The sequence below is a fragment of the Tachyglossus aculeatus genome, chromosome 17, assembly GCF_015852505.1.
Source record: "Tachyglossus aculeatus isolate mTacAcu1 chromosome 17, mTacAcu1.pri, whole genome shotgun sequence".
Lineage (NCBI taxonomy): Eukaryota > Metazoa > Chordata > Mammalia > Monotremata > Tachyglossidae > Tachyglossus > Tachyglossus aculeatus.
Window position 1 is genome coordinate 7,985,949 of NC_052082.1, and position 16,126 is coordinate 8,002,074.

General features: G+C 43.6%; 1 protein-coding gene across 2 annotated transcripts; it reads left to right on the plus strand.

Annotated features, from left to right (window-relative positions):
* The first annotated feature begins 2,280 nt into the window (after positions 1 to 2,280).
* Positions 2,281 to 11,926, plus strand: LOC119939671 (leucine-rich repeat extensin-like protein 2). Of its 2 annotated transcripts, XM_038759831.1 has the most exons (5): positions 2,281 to 2,406; positions 6,235 to 6,295; positions 7,171 to 7,203; positions 8,900 to 9,354; positions 11,746 to 11,926. In XM_038759831.1, exons 2-4 carry the CDS (start codon positions 6,242 to 6,244, stop codon positions 9,308 to 9,310), a joined length of 498 nt encoding a protein of 165 aa, XP_038615759.1. In that variant the 5' UTR covers positions 2,281 to 2,406; positions 6,235 to 6,241; the 3' UTR covers positions 9,311 to 9,354; positions 11,746 to 11,926. The 2 variants fall into 2 exon arrangements, with proteins under 2 accessions (XP_038615759.1, XP_038615760.1); XM_038759832.1 differs by lacking the exon at positions 7,171 to 7,203 and having other exon boundaries at positions 11,746 to 11,812.
* Positions 11,927 to 16,126: the final 4,200 nt, after the last annotated feature.

Genomic DNA, 16,126 nt, shown 5'->3' on the forward strand with positions numbered 1-16,126 from the left:
CGTATCTACCAAATCTGTTTTTTTCCCAAGCATTTAGTACAGCACTCTACCCAAAGTAAGAGTCACTAAATATCACTGATTGATTGAATGACAAGAAAGTGCAGGGAGGTGGGGAATGACAGTTGATGATGATGATGATGATGGCGGCATTTGTTAAGCGCTTACTATGTGCAAAGCACTGTTCTAAGCACTGGAGAGGATACAAGGTGATCAGATTGTCCCACGTGGGGCTCATCCCCACTTTACAGATGAGGTAACTGAGGCACAGAGAAGTTAAGTGACTTGCCCAAAGTCACACAGCTCACAATTGCCAGAGCCAGGATTTGAACCCATGACCTCCAACTCTCAAGCCCGTGCTCTTTCCATTGAGCCATGCTGCTTCTCTACTCTACTCTGGGCTCCAAGGAAGCGATCACAATCTTCATCATCATCATCATCGTAGTGTTCCCAAGTGCTTAGTCCAGGGCTCTGCACACAGTAAGCACTCAATAAATATGATTGAATGAATGAATGAATGAATGATATTTGTTAAGTGCTTTCTCTGTGCTAAGCACTGGGATCGATACGCTACAATCAGAGCGGACAAAGTCTCTGTGCCACATGGGGACCACGATCTGAAGGGGAAGGAGAAAAGGGATTTTCATCCCCATTTAACAGGTGAGGAAACTGAGTCCTAGAAGTAGGTGACTTGCCCAAGCTAATGCAGCGGACAAGCGGTGGAACTGAGCTTTGCAAAGAAAAGCTTTTAGTCCACCTGGGAAGAGGAGGCCGTTTCACCCGGGAATGCCGGATTCCTCCTCTCAGGCTCCTCCTACTATCCTCCAACTGGACCGACTTCCTCTTGGCTTCGAGAATTTTACAACTAGCTCAGAAGGGAGAGTCTTTATCTTGTAACATCTTGGGGAACTAAATGAACTTTCCAGAGAGCTTTAGGTACTAATTGCAGCCTTGCCTTTCCTGGGATTAACTCACTTCTCAGAAGAGCAATCTATATCCCGGCTCCCGGAATGTAGGTTGACGTATGGCCAATACCAGCATTATTCATTGTTGGCTACCTGACGCTTCCTCCACCCCACCCCTCACCACCAAATCGCTACAACCAAAATGAAGTAGCGATCGCCCCGATTCTTCAAGGAATTAAAACATACCAACAAAAACTTCCTAGCATTCGATTTCCACCAGCAACACCCACGAATTGTAATGGCAGAGATATGGCTCATAAATAGGCTTTCAAATTGGGGGTTAAAAACTTGGGGGGGAATAAAAAATTTCAGAAAATCTTAAAATCTAAAACACTAAGTATCTGGGATATTTCAGGTTTAACCCCCAAATTTCAAAAATAGGGAAAAGGGATAGAAATCAGTTCAAATGGGGTAAACTCTAGAAATCGAGATGTAGTCTAGAGAGCTTTCCAGTTGAATCTCTAGAACAAGGCTCTGACATTTAGGAACCAATATGAGTAGGTTACAGTTTATGTCCAGTGTACTGTTGAAATAGCAATGGGTGGGTGGGGGGGGGGAAGAAGGTTAGGAAAGCCTCAATTTTTAACCTTCATTTCAAAGTAGAGAAGCAGCATTGCCTAGAGGATAGGGCATGGGCCTGAGCATCCGAAGGACAAGCTTCTAATACCAGCTCCGCCACTTGCCTGTTGTGTGCCCTTAGTAAAATCATTTAACTTCTCTGCACCTCTGTTACCTCATCTGTAAAATGGGGATTGATTGTGAGCCCCATGTGGAAAATGAACTTCATCCAACATAATTAGCTTGTAGCGTAGCACTTAGTGTAGTGCCTGGCACTGATTAAGCTTAACAAATACCGTTAAAAGAAAGTAATTCTCCTTTTCTCAAAAAGCCCCCCTAAAAAAAAGAACTGTGGAGAAGAGGGGCAGTTGAATATTGCGGGAAACACAGCTGTCAGTATTCTTTTACTGAATGACCATTCAGGGTCTTAACTGCTGATGAATTTATTTTTCTCATGTGCAAAATAAAACAGTGAAGAGGAAGGATTAGAAAATTCAGAGGACAGGTACTGTAATGAGACATCCCCTACCTAATGGTCCTTCTGTTCCACATAAATCACCATGTCTTCCTGCCAACTTGGGGAAAAGTGCAATTATTCACCTTCTTCTTACTGGGACTTCCCAATATTGACCCAGAATTGAACCTGTCTGCGTCAAACATTTCCTTTTTCTCCCTCCTGATTGGGTAAAAAGTAGGAAGGCAGGAAAAAGAACTGACTTTCCCAAAGTACTAAAACTCTGACTCTTCAATTTTTTTTACTGAGGCGATAGTAACCAAGAGGCCAACTCAATCATCTGCTAAGCCAATCCAGAGTCGACTCCACCTGGCTGGACGTGAGAAAGAAAAACACCTAGAAAAGACCTGGGAGGAAAGAGTCCCTATCACGGTATTCATTTATTCATTCAATTGTATTTATTGAGCGCTTACTCTGTGCAGAGCACTGTACTAAGTGCTTGGGAAGTACAAGTTGGCAACGTATGGAGACGGTATCTGCTTGAACAAGTCCAAAGACCTTTGAATTCCAATTCTTTTTATTTTCTTACACCTTTACTTGGTTTTCTTTCTAACAAGCTTTTAAACCTTAGACTTCACTGGACCTCAATCACCCTCTTAGACCTAGCTGGGAAACTTTATGCTTACTTGAACTGGTGATGTTTCTCGGCCAAAATCAAGGAGACCAGAGATTCAGAATATTGAGGCCCAGGACAATGCCAGAGAAATAAAGAATTCCTGCCCAATTTGATCAACTAATGTGGTTCGGGTAGATGGGAAGGGTGACTGAATGTAAGTATTTTGATGGGACAGGGCTGGTAGTTTATTGAGAAAAGTTCTCAAGACACCCAAAATGTCCCTTCTGAAAACCAAATCTTCCTTTCACCCTTTAGCTTGACTGAAGATGTTTGTTTTCTGTTAGGTGCTATTAGGAAAGGACTCGTGTACAAGGAGAAGAGACAGGCAAATAGAATTTCTGACCCATTAGATCCCTCCCTTCATCAGGGCTTCAGGGTTTCTGTTTTTTCCAGACTGATATCTAGGCACCCTATCTCTGGAAGCTAGAAGCAGACAAGCAGACCTGCAAAGCCTATCATCATCAATCGTATTTATTTATTCAAATTTCCACCCTCTGGGGAGGCCATGTGAAAAGGATTTCCGGACTTAAATAATGCCTCAGATTGGCTAATTCGATCAGTAGCACAGTGTGATTGTCTTGTGAATCGATTGTTTGTGGCAATTGTGCGCCTCATGATTTCTGTATTAGTCAGTGAGTGGTCTCGAAAGATTTCTCCTCTCTGTTTTCGTGCTCTTTCTTTGTTGAACATGAACGTAAAAGGAGAGTGTAATTTTCTTCTAAGGAAAATGTTCGGGTTCTTAGAAGGTAGTTTTCAATTTAGAGATTGTCGTTCATTTAGTCTACTGGTTGAAGAGTGTAATTGTCTTTATAGCAGGTTTGAAGGAATTTGAAAGAAATTCCAATTGAGCCTTTTAATCTATACTTGAGCACTACTTGTGGGTACAGTTAAGGTCTCGCTCAGTATCTTTAGCTATCCCTGATGGTAATGGTCAATTCAGTTGCCATATTTACCACCTCGTACTTCCCAAGCGCTTAGTACAGTGCTCTGCACACAGTAAGTGCTCAATAAATATGATTGAATATTTACCTTAAAAGAATTACCAGGGTAATACAGGCTAAAAAAGCTTATCGCTTTCCTTCGTGCAGGGCAGGGTGCTGTAATAATAGTAGTTGCATTAGAAGCAGCAGTAGCAGTAGTAATAATACTAATAATAATGGTATTTGTTAAGTGCTTACTATGTGCCAAGAACTGTTCTAAGCGCTGGGATAGATACAAGGTGATCAGGTTAACACACGTGGGGCTCCCAGTCTTCATCCCCATTTTACAGATGAGGTAACTGAGGCCCAGAAAAGTGAAGTGACTTGCCCAAAGTCACACGGCTGACAAGTGGCATAGCCAGGATTAGAACCCATGACCTCTGACTCCCAAGCCCGGGGTCTTTCCACTAAGCCACGTTGTAGTAACAGTAGCAGTAGTAGTAATACCTGCTGGAGTAATAGTAATAGTAGTTACTGAGCCTCCACTTGGGTCAGTGAACTATACTAAGGGCTTGGAAAATATAATGTTGCCGAATTGTACTTTCCAAGTGCTTATTGCAGTGCTCTGCACACAGTAAGTGCTCAATAAATACGATAAAATGAATGAATAATGTGTAGAAGTGTGCATGTGTGGTATGTAGTTGTGTAACTGTGAGCAGGAACTTCATATGTAAAACACCTGGAGACTTCAGTAACTAGAAACGCAAAGGCAACATTAAATTTAGGAAATCAATCCCAGATCTGACACTTGCCTGCCGTGTGACCTTGGCCAAGTCATTTTCTCTGTGTCTCAGTTTCCTCATCTGTAAAATGGGGATGAAATAAGTGTTCTCCCCCCACTCGTTTAGGCATTGAGCCCTATGTGGGACAGAGACCTGGTCTAACCTAATTGTTTTATATTTACCCCCGTGTTTAGTACAGGACTGATGCCCAATTGGTTGACACCCAAGGGGGTTGCCTTTGGAAAATGGACTCATTCCTTCTGTTAAAAGGCTCTGAAGTTAAAGGGTATAGTCGCCTTCCTTTGCCAAAGTAACATGAATCAAATCCAGTAAATAGAGTTGATGGAATTCCATGGCATATGTTAGTTACCTAGAAGCATTACAGATTTACAGTAATAATAAAATCTAATTATCACTCTAATCAATAATATTTATTGATTAGTATCTACTGTGTGCAGTGCACTGTAGCAAGGGCTTGGGAGAGTTCAATAGAATTAGCAGGCACAACTCCTGCTTTCAGTGGGTTTACAATAGAGCATTTCCTCGAAAGAATCAGCAAGTAACGATGATGGTGATGATGGTATTTGTTAAGCACTTACTATGTGTCCAGCACTGTTCTAAGCGCTGGAGTAGATACAAGCTAATCGGGTTGGACACAGTCCCTGTCCCATATGAGACTTACAGTCTTAATCCCTATTTTACCGATGAGGTAACTGAGGCACAGAGAAATTAAGTGACTTTCCCAAGGTCAATCAATCAATCAATCGCATTTATTGAGCACTTACAGTGTGCAGAGCACTGTACTAAGCGCTCGGGAAGTACAAGCCAGCAACACATAGAGACAGTCCCTACCCAACAGCGGGCTCACAGTCTAGAAGGGGGAGACAGAGAACAAAACCAAACATACTAACAAAATAAAATAAATAGAATAGATATGTACAAGATAAATAAATAGAGTAATAAATATGTACAAACATATATACATATATACAGGTGCCGTGGGGAAGGGAAGGCGGTAAGATGAGGAGGATGGAGAGGGGGACAAGGGGGAGAGGATGGAAGCAGACACGTGGCAGACAAGTGGCAGAGCCGGAATTAGAATGCAGATCCTTCTGACTCCCAGGATCGTGATCTATCCACTTATAATAATTATTTTTATAGTACTTGTTTAGCATTTACTATGTGCCAAGCAGTATTCTAAGCACTGGGGTCGATATAAGTTAATCAGGTTGGACACAGTCTCTGTCCCACACGGGGCTGACACTCTTAATATCCTCTTTACAAATGAGGTTACAGAGGCCCAGGGAAGTTAGGTGCTTTGCCCAAGGTCCCACAGCAGACAAGTGGTGGAGTTGGAGTTAGAAGCCAGATCCTCTGATTCCCAGGCCCATGCTCTTTCCACTAGGCCATGCTGCTTCTGCGCTGGCTGTGTCTTCTTAGTACAGTGCAGGTGGCCTTTCATTTCCTTTTGCAGGCATTGAGACTTTGCTAATTCAGCCCCTGCCCTCAAGGAGTTTACAATCTAACGGGCAGACTGGAAGTCCAGGCCTGAATCCCACACTTACGCCACATGGGCCACCTTAAGCAAGTAACTTCTTCTGTTTCGTGCTTCCAGTTTGGGTGATTGAAAAAATGCCGACTTCCCTCAGAGGGATATTGAGAGAATTCATGATATAGCTTATGCAAAACCTCCTACAAAATAATCATTTCGTTTTTGATCATTCTTTGCGTTCTGGTAATGTCTGTCTTGCACCTCAGTTTTCAAGGACTTATCTTTTGGAAACCTCTCAATAGTTCTTTCTATGATGACTATGTTTTATTTAAGTTACAATTCAGTGGCAAATAATGAAGAGATTATTTTCATTTTACTTTCACGGTTCAGTGAGAAGATGAAGACTCTACTACTGGTTGGAGGTATCCTGGTTATGACCGTTTGCTTCTCCGTAAGTATCCGTGCTTTCCCCTGCTAGCTCCGTGTCTCATCAGATTGGTTCCCACAAAGAGTCCCTCTCTGTGTCCTAGAGGGTCCAAGGAATATCCCTTAGAACTAGAAATATTTCCCCATTTTCAATCAGGAACAGTCCCAGTCCTTGGAAAATCGAGATGTGGCTACCTGGGACCAGATTCCCTGGTGTCTCTCAGGGATGTTTGAAGGTTGAAGCAGACTGTACCCATCCCTCCTACCCAACCTAGGTTTTCAAAAGCCCCGTCCAGTCTGAATAGCCTGTTGGAGGATTAAAGACTCCATGTTCTCCCAACCAAGTTACTATGGGTACCACCTCTTAGAAGGGAGGAGGGAAACCACTCCTTGACACACCGTAAATGCTTAACAAATACCATAATAATACCAATAGTAATACAGATATGTGCAAAGGATCAGAGGCAGGAGAACTGAGAGTGAAGAATCATGTAAAGGTTAGCTTGAGAGGACCAAAGAACCCTACTTGAGGAGAAACAGATAAAGGGAGCAGATATTTCAGAAAGACAACACTGATAGAAGGTCTTGAATTATTCTAAGACATTTCTGGTAGAAACCCTTCCCCCAGAAGATTGTATCACCTGAGTTTTATTTGAAATCTGTAGGATTTACAAAAATTGTGTTCGATTGGGATTCCTATTATGGCTGTTCCTACCATTACATTTTCCAAAGATTCATTTCCACAGAAGCCAGGAGTCTTGAAAGCTATTCTTCTGAAGATGATTATTTCCTTTATCACTGTATAATGAACATATTAAGGTATTTTGCCCCAAATCTGAGCCTAACTCTTTTTCCTTCTTATTTGTTCTTCGCTGTTCAACTCTCTCAACCTAATTGAAGGCGGCAGAGGACGAGGAATGGAAAAAGGTTGATGTAGGTTCCTTTGACTTTATTAACCACTGTGATCCATGTAAACCGTGCAGAAGGTGAAAGGGTATACATTGGAGGGGAGAGGACTTTGCTTTAGAATTTCCAGCCTGCTGGGGGGTTTTGAAGTGGGCTACTTTTGAGGTGGTGTACCGGACACCATTGATTTCTAACCTCTGTTGGGAAGCCTGAGGTGGGATCTGTTGAAATCACTCTGACTGGGAGATAGAATGTCTACAGAGATTCCAGGCAGGTGCCCCCCTCCCCATCTTGCAGGTAGGCAGTCCCAGCCAAAGCCAAATAAAAATAATAATAGTAATAATAAAACCGGACTTGTTAAGCACACTCACTATGTGCCAAGCACTGTTCTAAATGCTGAGAAAGATACAAGTTAATGAGGTTGACACAGTCCCTGTCCCACATGGGGTTCACAGTATTAATCCCTATTTTACAGACGAGGAAACTGAGACCTAATGAAGTTAAGTGATGTTCCCAAAGTCACACAGCAGACATGTGCTGGAGCTGGGATTAGAAGCCAGGTCCTTCTACCTCAGGCCCATGCTCTATCTACTCAGGCGTGCCAGTAATCCAGATCAGGAAATCCCAAATCCCAAGATTTCCTGACATCCCCTGACTTAGCAAGGCCCTAGGTGGTTTGGGGCCATGGACCCAGACTTTCTCGGTGTCCAAGGATAATATGTCTCTACACTAATGGCTACCCATCCAACTCCACATCAAACAGAAATTCCGTGCCTTTGGTTTCAAAGCACTCAATGAGATCACTTCCTCCTACCTTACCTTCCTGAATTCCTATTACGACCCAGCCCAGACACCCTGGAACTCCCTCCCTCTTCATATATAACAGACCACCACTCAGAGCCTTACTAAAATCACATCTCCTGAAAGAGGTCTTCCCCAACTAAGTCTTCTTTTCCCCTACTTCCTCTTTGAGTTTTTTTTTTAGTTCTTGTTGAGCAATTACGTGCCAGGCACCATTCTAAGCACTGGGGTAGATCCAAGCTAATCAAGTTGGACACGGTCCATGTCCCACATGAGGTAACTGAGGCACAGAGAAGTTAAGTGACTTACCCAAGGTCACACAGCAGACAAATGGCAGAGCCAGGATAAGAACCCAGTCCTTCTCCCCTCTCCCTTCTGCATCACCTCTGCACTTGGATCCTCACCCTTTAAACACTTACTATTCACCCCACTCTCAGCTCCACATCACTTATTCATTCATTCATTCATTCAATCAAATTTATTGAGCACTTACCGTATGCAGAGCACTGTACTAACCACTTGGGAGAGTACAATGCTACAATAAATGCACATTTCCTGCCCACAACGAGCTTACAGTCTAGATGGGGGGTGGGGGGGGGAGACAAACATCAAAACAAATAAATAAATTACAGATATGTACATAAGTGCTGTGGGGCTGGGACGGGAAAGAGACAAGGGAGCAAGTCCAGGGCGATACAGAAGAGAGTGGGAGAAGAGGAATTTTTGTAATTTTTCATTTATTTTAATGTCAGTCTTCACGTCTAGACTGTAGTCTCCTTGCGGGCAGGGAACATGACTATTAACTCTCTTGTACTGTACTCCCCCAAGCACAGGACAGTATAGTACTCTACACACAGTAAGCACTTGATAAATATCACCGCTGGATTGAGTGATGCTCCTTTTTCTTTTCTTTTCTCTGCAGTACAGCGAGAGTGAAGAAAGATGGTTGAGGCTGAAGCGCCAGCCAAGCTTTCCCTTTAGCTTCCAAGACAAACCTGACAGAAACATCCCACGTCCTTATTACCCTCGACCATTTCTAAATATTCCCCGCCCCTACACGATTAACCCTGAGCACCAATTCGCCTATGTTTTTCCCAACTTGAAGTTCCAAATCCCAAGTGTATTTCCATTTCCCCTGGAATTCCTCCCACCTTTCTATCCCTTTGTTCATCCCATCTATTATGGCCCTCAAACCTCAACCCCTCCCAGAAATCCCACCGTGACCAGCCAAACTCCACAGCCCCCTGTCGATTCCTCCGCCAATACCCCGGAGTCTGCTACTGCTGCCCCCGTGACTGCTACCCCCATGGCCCAAACTCCCCTCCAACCTTAAAAGAAAGCCCCGACGGGGAGAGCTTCGGTGAAGAAGAGACACAGGTAAAGGACAAGTAGAGAAAGCTGCTCTACTTCCCCACAGCCCCCGATTCGGGATAACTTCATGTCTTTTGGTGCTTTCTGGTTCTAATTCACCACCCCACTAAATGTCGATGAATATTGGAGTAACCCTAAAAGCAGTGGAACTACAAAGCTAAAAATGGAAATTCATTCATTCATTCAATCGTATTTATTGAGCGCTTACTGTGTGCAGAGCACTGTACTAAGCGCTTGGGAAGCACAAGTTGGCAACAAATAGAGAAGGTCCCTACCCAACAGTGGGCTCACAGTCTAGAAGGGGGTGACAGAGAACAAAACAAAACATATTAACAAAATATAATGAATAAATATGTACAAGTAAAATAAATAGAGTAATAAATACATACAAACATATATACATATATACAGGTGCTGTGGGGAAGGGAAGGAGGTAAGGCAGGGGGGATGGAGGGGGGAGGAGGGGGAGAGGAAGGAGGGGGCTCAGTCTAGGAATGGCACTTTCAGATATGGTTTCAACCTGTAGAATTTTATTGAGCGCTTTCTCTGGGCAGGGCACTGTTCTAAGCGCTTGGGGAAGTATAAGAGAGTTAGGAGACATGATTCCTCATTGTAACAAGCCATGCCTAGAGTAAGAACTTCACTATAAGAAAAGGAAATCATTGTAAAAATAGCTAAGGGGCTGTCTTTGGTGGTGATGAATGGTTACATCCAACTCTGTTCGGGAATTTTGTCAGGTTATTTTGTGAGATTTGGTTTTCAAAAATCTTTAAGGGAGAGGTCTCTGTGGCTTTCATATTTTCCTTCAGGATTCTAAATATCGGTGACGCTTCCACCATTCTTGTAGAGTTCACCTAAGACACAATTACTGGTGTGGCTGGAATGCTGTGTCATTATGTATTCAGAATTCCAGAGTTGGACAGAGCTTCAAGAGGCCATTTCTCCCCTCGCCCCCCACCCCCACCCCCTTGCCTCCACACTCCACATAAGCGAATGAATAAACCATCCTGGAGATGAGTGTCAGTCGATCAACCAATTAATTAATCATATTTATTGAGCGTTTTCTGTGTGCAAAGCACTATACTAAGTGCTTGAAGGTGTACAATACAATAGAGTTGGTAAACACATTCCCTGTCTACAAGGAGCTTACAGTCTAAACACGTCTCTTCTTTCCCTAAAGATCTCCATGGCTAAAGATACCACTACCTTCCTTAATGGCCTATTGCAGTGATTTGTCTCTGGGTAGTCCTGAACCCTAACTACAATTCTCTCCTTTGCTCTTTGTCCACTCTTCAGAGGAAATGGAGAATGAGTGGACAGGGAGAATCACTGGTCAGTATGAATATGACTCTCAGAAGCCCTTTGTAGTCTGGAAGACAGTAAATCATCCCATGACCTTCTCTTCTCCAGCTTACAGTTAATTAGGTTGGACACAATCCCTCTCCTACACAGGGCTCATAGTCTTAATCCTCATTTTACAGACAAGTAACTGAGACACAGAGAACTGAAGTGACTTGCCCGAGGTCACCCAGCAGACAAGCGACAGAGCTGGGATTTGAACCCGGGCCCGTGTTCTACCCACTAGGTCACGCAGTCAAAGTTTGCCCCGGGAGCCTCCTCTGGCCTGTAGGTTCCGAGTGACCCCCTTGTGTTCCGTTAATTGCTCAGCTCAACAACCGCAGAATCCCCTGGGTTTGGTTTTTTGGAGTTTTGCCACGGGCCACCCATCATTCAGACTCCTCTGCTTTGCAATCCTTCAGGATACATGGATCCCAGAGAGTGAGGATGAGCCCATTGCCATGAGCCATTCACATCCCCAAGTTCTGAACCCCTAGTTGTGTCCCTGGAAGTTTGTTCCTGGGGCTGGGCAGGGAATGTGTGTATTTATTGTTGTATTGTACTCTCCTATATGCTTAGTGCTCTGCCCATGGTAAGCACTCCCTAAATAGAATTGACTATGACTGACTGGCTCATAGCCAAAGCATCTTCTAGACTAGGTAGGGACCGTCTCTGTATATTGCCAACTTGTACTTCCCAAGCGCTTAGTACAGTGCTCTGCACACAGTAAGTGCTCAATAAATACGATTGGATGAATGAATGAATGAATGGAATTGTCAGCTGCTTTGGGGGCAAAGGCCAGACTTCTCATTCCCTATAAATCAATCAATCAGTTGTATTTATTGGGTCGCTTACTGTGTACCAAGCATTGTAACTAAGCACTTGGGAGAGTACATTATAACAACGTAACAGACACATTCACTGTCCACAGTGAACTTACAGTCTAGAGGCTCTTTTCAGAGTCACTCAACCAGGAAAGCTCGTAAAGCATGTGTTGATGAGGAAAGCCCAGTTTACCAACCGTGAAATGAAAATCTCAACATCCCTGATTTCTTCCAGGTCCTGTTGGAAGAAAAGTCTCAGATTTTCTCTCTACCATTTGAAGAATCTAAACTGCTTGGTTTCAGTCAGAGAAGGCGTGATTCTAGGAACATGGGCTCTTTCCATTCCTGTCACCTTTCATGATTGGGTCGTTTCTTGCATCTTTTGCTCCTACACAATAAACCTTGTTGAATGCAACTACTTGGCTCTAATTGAGTGGATTCTTTCTCTCATCTGGCCACCCTCAGTGGCCTTCCGTGGTCTGGCACTAAGGAAACAGATCAGAAAGAAAGGCTGAACGATAACGTATCCCAGCTAGGGAGGTCATTTGTCTGGTTTCTCACTGGACAACTCACTTTTCACGTGATTTGTCCCCTGCCACCTCCCCAGTATCCAGAAATCCTCTCACTGGCGACCTAAGCCCAAATAATAATAATAATAATGACATTTATTAAGTGCTTACAATGTGCACAGCACTGTTCTAAGCACTGGGAAGTTTACAAGGTGATCAGGTTGTCCCACAGGGGCTCACAGTCTTAATCCCATTTTACAGATGAGGTAACTCAGGTCCAGAGAAGTAAAGTGACTTGCCCAAAGTCACACAGCTGACAATTGGCGGAGCCGGAATTTGAACCCATGACCTCTGACTCCAAAGCCTGGGCTCTTTCCACTGAGCCATGCTGCTTCTCTGAAGCTACTACCAACTCTGTTGTATCATACTCACCCAAACGCTTGGTACAGTGTTCTGCGAACAGTAAGTGTTCAATAAATACAAGTGACCAATTGACTGATTGATCAGGAAGTTAGGGGTGTCCAGCACTTAGAACAGTGTTTGGCACATAGTAAGCGCTTAACAAATACCATCACTACTATTAAAACCTTTCAAGGGGGTGCCAGTTTTGTGTACCTAAACGTCCTCAGCATCAGTGGTATTTAATGAGCACCTACTAAGTGTGAAATACTGTACTAAGCGCTTGGGAGAATACAACAGAAACAAGATAATTGCTACCATAAAGGACCTCGCAATTGAATGAGGTGACCAGGCAGATGAAATTACAAACAGTGGGAGCAGGAAGGGAAGCAACATAGCCTAGTGGATAGAGCACAGACCTAAGGGTCAGAAGGACCTGGGTTCTAATCTTGATGCCACCACTATCCTGCTCCGTGACCTCGGGCAATTCAGTTCACTTCTGTTTGCCTCAGTTACCTCATCTGTAAAATGGAGATTAAGAGTGTGAGCCCCATGTTGTACAGGGACTGTGTCCCATCTGATGAGCTTGTCTAAGCTCTTAGAACAGTGTCTGGCACATCAGTGAATACCATAAAAAAAGAACACACATCAGAAAATTGTACATGTGTACCAGAATGAAACAGCTGTATGAATAATCTCCTCCCAACCTTTCCTGTTACCACATTTCAAGTTACTGGGGTGGGCGGTCACCACACCACAATTTTTACCTTTGAAATGATGAACTGGAGCCTCTCCACCAATCTTCCCGGAAGGTCACTAAAGTATCCTGAGGCCTGCGGCGCATTTAATAGAAAAGGGGAGTAAATCTCATTACTGATGAAATCAGCGTAACAGGCTAAAGTATGGATGGCTTTTCTGTCTTCCCAGCCACCATCTCAAATTTCACAGAAAAGAATGTTGAATGTCAGTCACACTGTTGTGCCAACATTATTCTTTGTTCTACTTCAGGCCCAATCCCTCAGGCTGTGAAGGTGGACCGATAATATGCCCAGTGCCCCATGGAGCCTGGTTCAGCTAGCCACATTCCCACAGGCCACAGATGGGCAGGGCAACGTCTGCACAAAGGAACATGCTGTAAATGTAATAATAATAATAATAATAATAATAATGATAATAATGGCATTTATTAAGCCTTACTATGTACAAAACACTGTTCTAAGCACTCGGGGGGTTGCAAGGTGATCAAGTTGTCCCACGTGGGGCTCACAATCTTAACCCCATTTTACAGATGGGGTAACTGAGGCACAGAGTCACACAGCTGACAAGTGGCGGAGCGGGGATTTGAACCCTTGACTTCTGACTCCAAAGCCCGGGCTCTTTCCACTGAGCCGTGCTGCTTCTCTATGTAATGTAGAAGAAACTCTAGAAGAAATGTAGAATTTCTTCCACTTTAATCCACCTCTGGTATTTTTATTTGTGTGCTTAATGTTGCAGAGTAATTTTTAAAGCTTTACAGTACTCAATCAGCTCGCCCCAACCTACTTCACCTCAGCAATCTTCTAGTGCCCAGCCCGCACACTCTGCTCCTCCAGTTCCAGCTTCCTCACTGTGCTCCGATCTTGTCTATTTCTCCACCGACCCCTTTCCCACGTCCTGCCCCTTACCCTGGAACTCCCTCCCTCTCCAATTAAGCCTTCTTTTCCCAGACTCCTTCTCCCTTTAGCATCATCTATGGACTTGGATCTGTGACTTTGGGACATTTGATATTCACCCCGCCCCTAAAACCCACAGCTCTTGTGGACAGATCTTTAAATTATATATTATAAGTAATTAATTCATGTTAATGTCTGTCTCTCCCTCTAGATGGTGAGCTCACTGTGGTCTAGGAACATGTCTCCTAATTCTGCTGTATTGTTCTCCCCTAAGTGCTTAGTACAGAGCTCTGCACATAGTAAGTCCTCAATAAATGCCATCGATTCCCCCTTCTAGACTGTGAGCCCGTTGTTGGGTAGGGACCGTCTCTGTATGTTGCCAACTTGTACTTCCAAAGCGCTTAATACAGTGTTCTGCACACAGTAAGCGCTCAATTAATACTATTGAATGAATGAATGCGTGCAAGGCACTGTCCTAAGCGCTGGGGAGGTTACAAGGTGATCAGCTCATCCCAAAGGGGGACCTTGCTTTCAGCTTTCACCATGAGGAAATAAGAAGCTGGAAGAAGAGGACTAGGGGGTCCTGCCACCCAAGGCAGAAAGGAAACACCCTATGTGAGGTCCCCATTTCACTAATCCAAACTGCTTTTGAATATTTGCCGGGAAGGTAGGCGATAGGGTCAGAAAATTAGATTTGAGTCTAACCAAACTCTGAGGGACTCCACCACTGATCATAATTTTGTTGTCCTCCAGAATCTTCCCGGGGAGTGCGTGGTGGGGGGACACAATCTGATTTTATTTACAAATCTGATTTTATTTACTCCACTACCTATTTCTCCTTCCTTAGAGGGAGATTTCACTACCCACAAATCTCCCATTATAATTCTGCTTTCTTCTATATCTAGTCAATTCCATTTGTTATTAGCAGTGACGTGCTTGGTTATACACTGAGACAAAATACTTGAATTTTTTTTAATTTAGGCATAGTCTATTATACAATGAATTCATCTTTTTATATTGATGTTCAGAAAGGGTTTTTTAGATAGTATTCATTGAGCAAAAGAAAAACTGACTGGAATTAGTTTTGCTTTGGGACACCATAACAAAGTATTATCTTACAGGGGCCAATTCATTCATTCATTCAATCATATTTATTTAATTAATTCATTCATTCATTCAATCGCATTTATTGAGCACTTACTGTGTGCAGAGCACTGTACTAAGCGCTTAGGAAGTCCAAGTTGGCGACATATAGAGACAGTCCCTACCCAACAGCGGGCTCACAGTCTAGAAGGGGGAGACAGACAACAAAACAAAACATATTAACAAAATAAAATAAATAGAATAGTAAATATGTACAAGTAAAATAGAGTAATAAATCTTTACAAGCATATATACAGGTGACAGATCGGAGTGAAGATTCTAATCCCGTCTGTGATTATCGTAGCCTCTGTGGTTGGATTTCGGTGAGTTTTCATGGTTTTGGCTAATTTCGTGATTTTCAGTAGTGCTCTTCACAGGTTCTGAGCATTTTTGCACCATTGGCTCTGTGAGCATCAGGTTTCTTCACGGGCTTTTGTGAGCAGCAGTGCTCTCCACTAGCCCTGCGTATCAGCTCTTTACTAACTCTCGAGTGTCTGTGCTCTTCACCGGCTCTGCAAACTTCAGTGCTCTCCACCAGCTGAGGAGTGGCCACGCTCTTCACTGGTACATTCATTCATTCAATCGTGTTTTCTGAGCACTTACTGTGTGCAGAGCACTGTACTAAGCGCTTGGGAAGTCCAAGTTGGCAACATATAGAGACGGTCCCTACCCAACAGCGGGCTCACGGTCTAGAAGACTGGTTTTGTAAGTATCATTGCTCTTCATTGGCTCTGTGAACATCAAAGTTGTCCACCAGCTCTGATTGTCTGTTGTCTTCACGGGCTCTTGAGTTTACATGCTCTTTGTAGTTTCTATGAGCTCCGCTGCTCTCCACTGACTATGAGTGTCCGTTGTTTTCACGGGCTCTGTGTTTTCATGCTCTTTGTAGTTTCTATGTGCTCCTCTGCTCTCC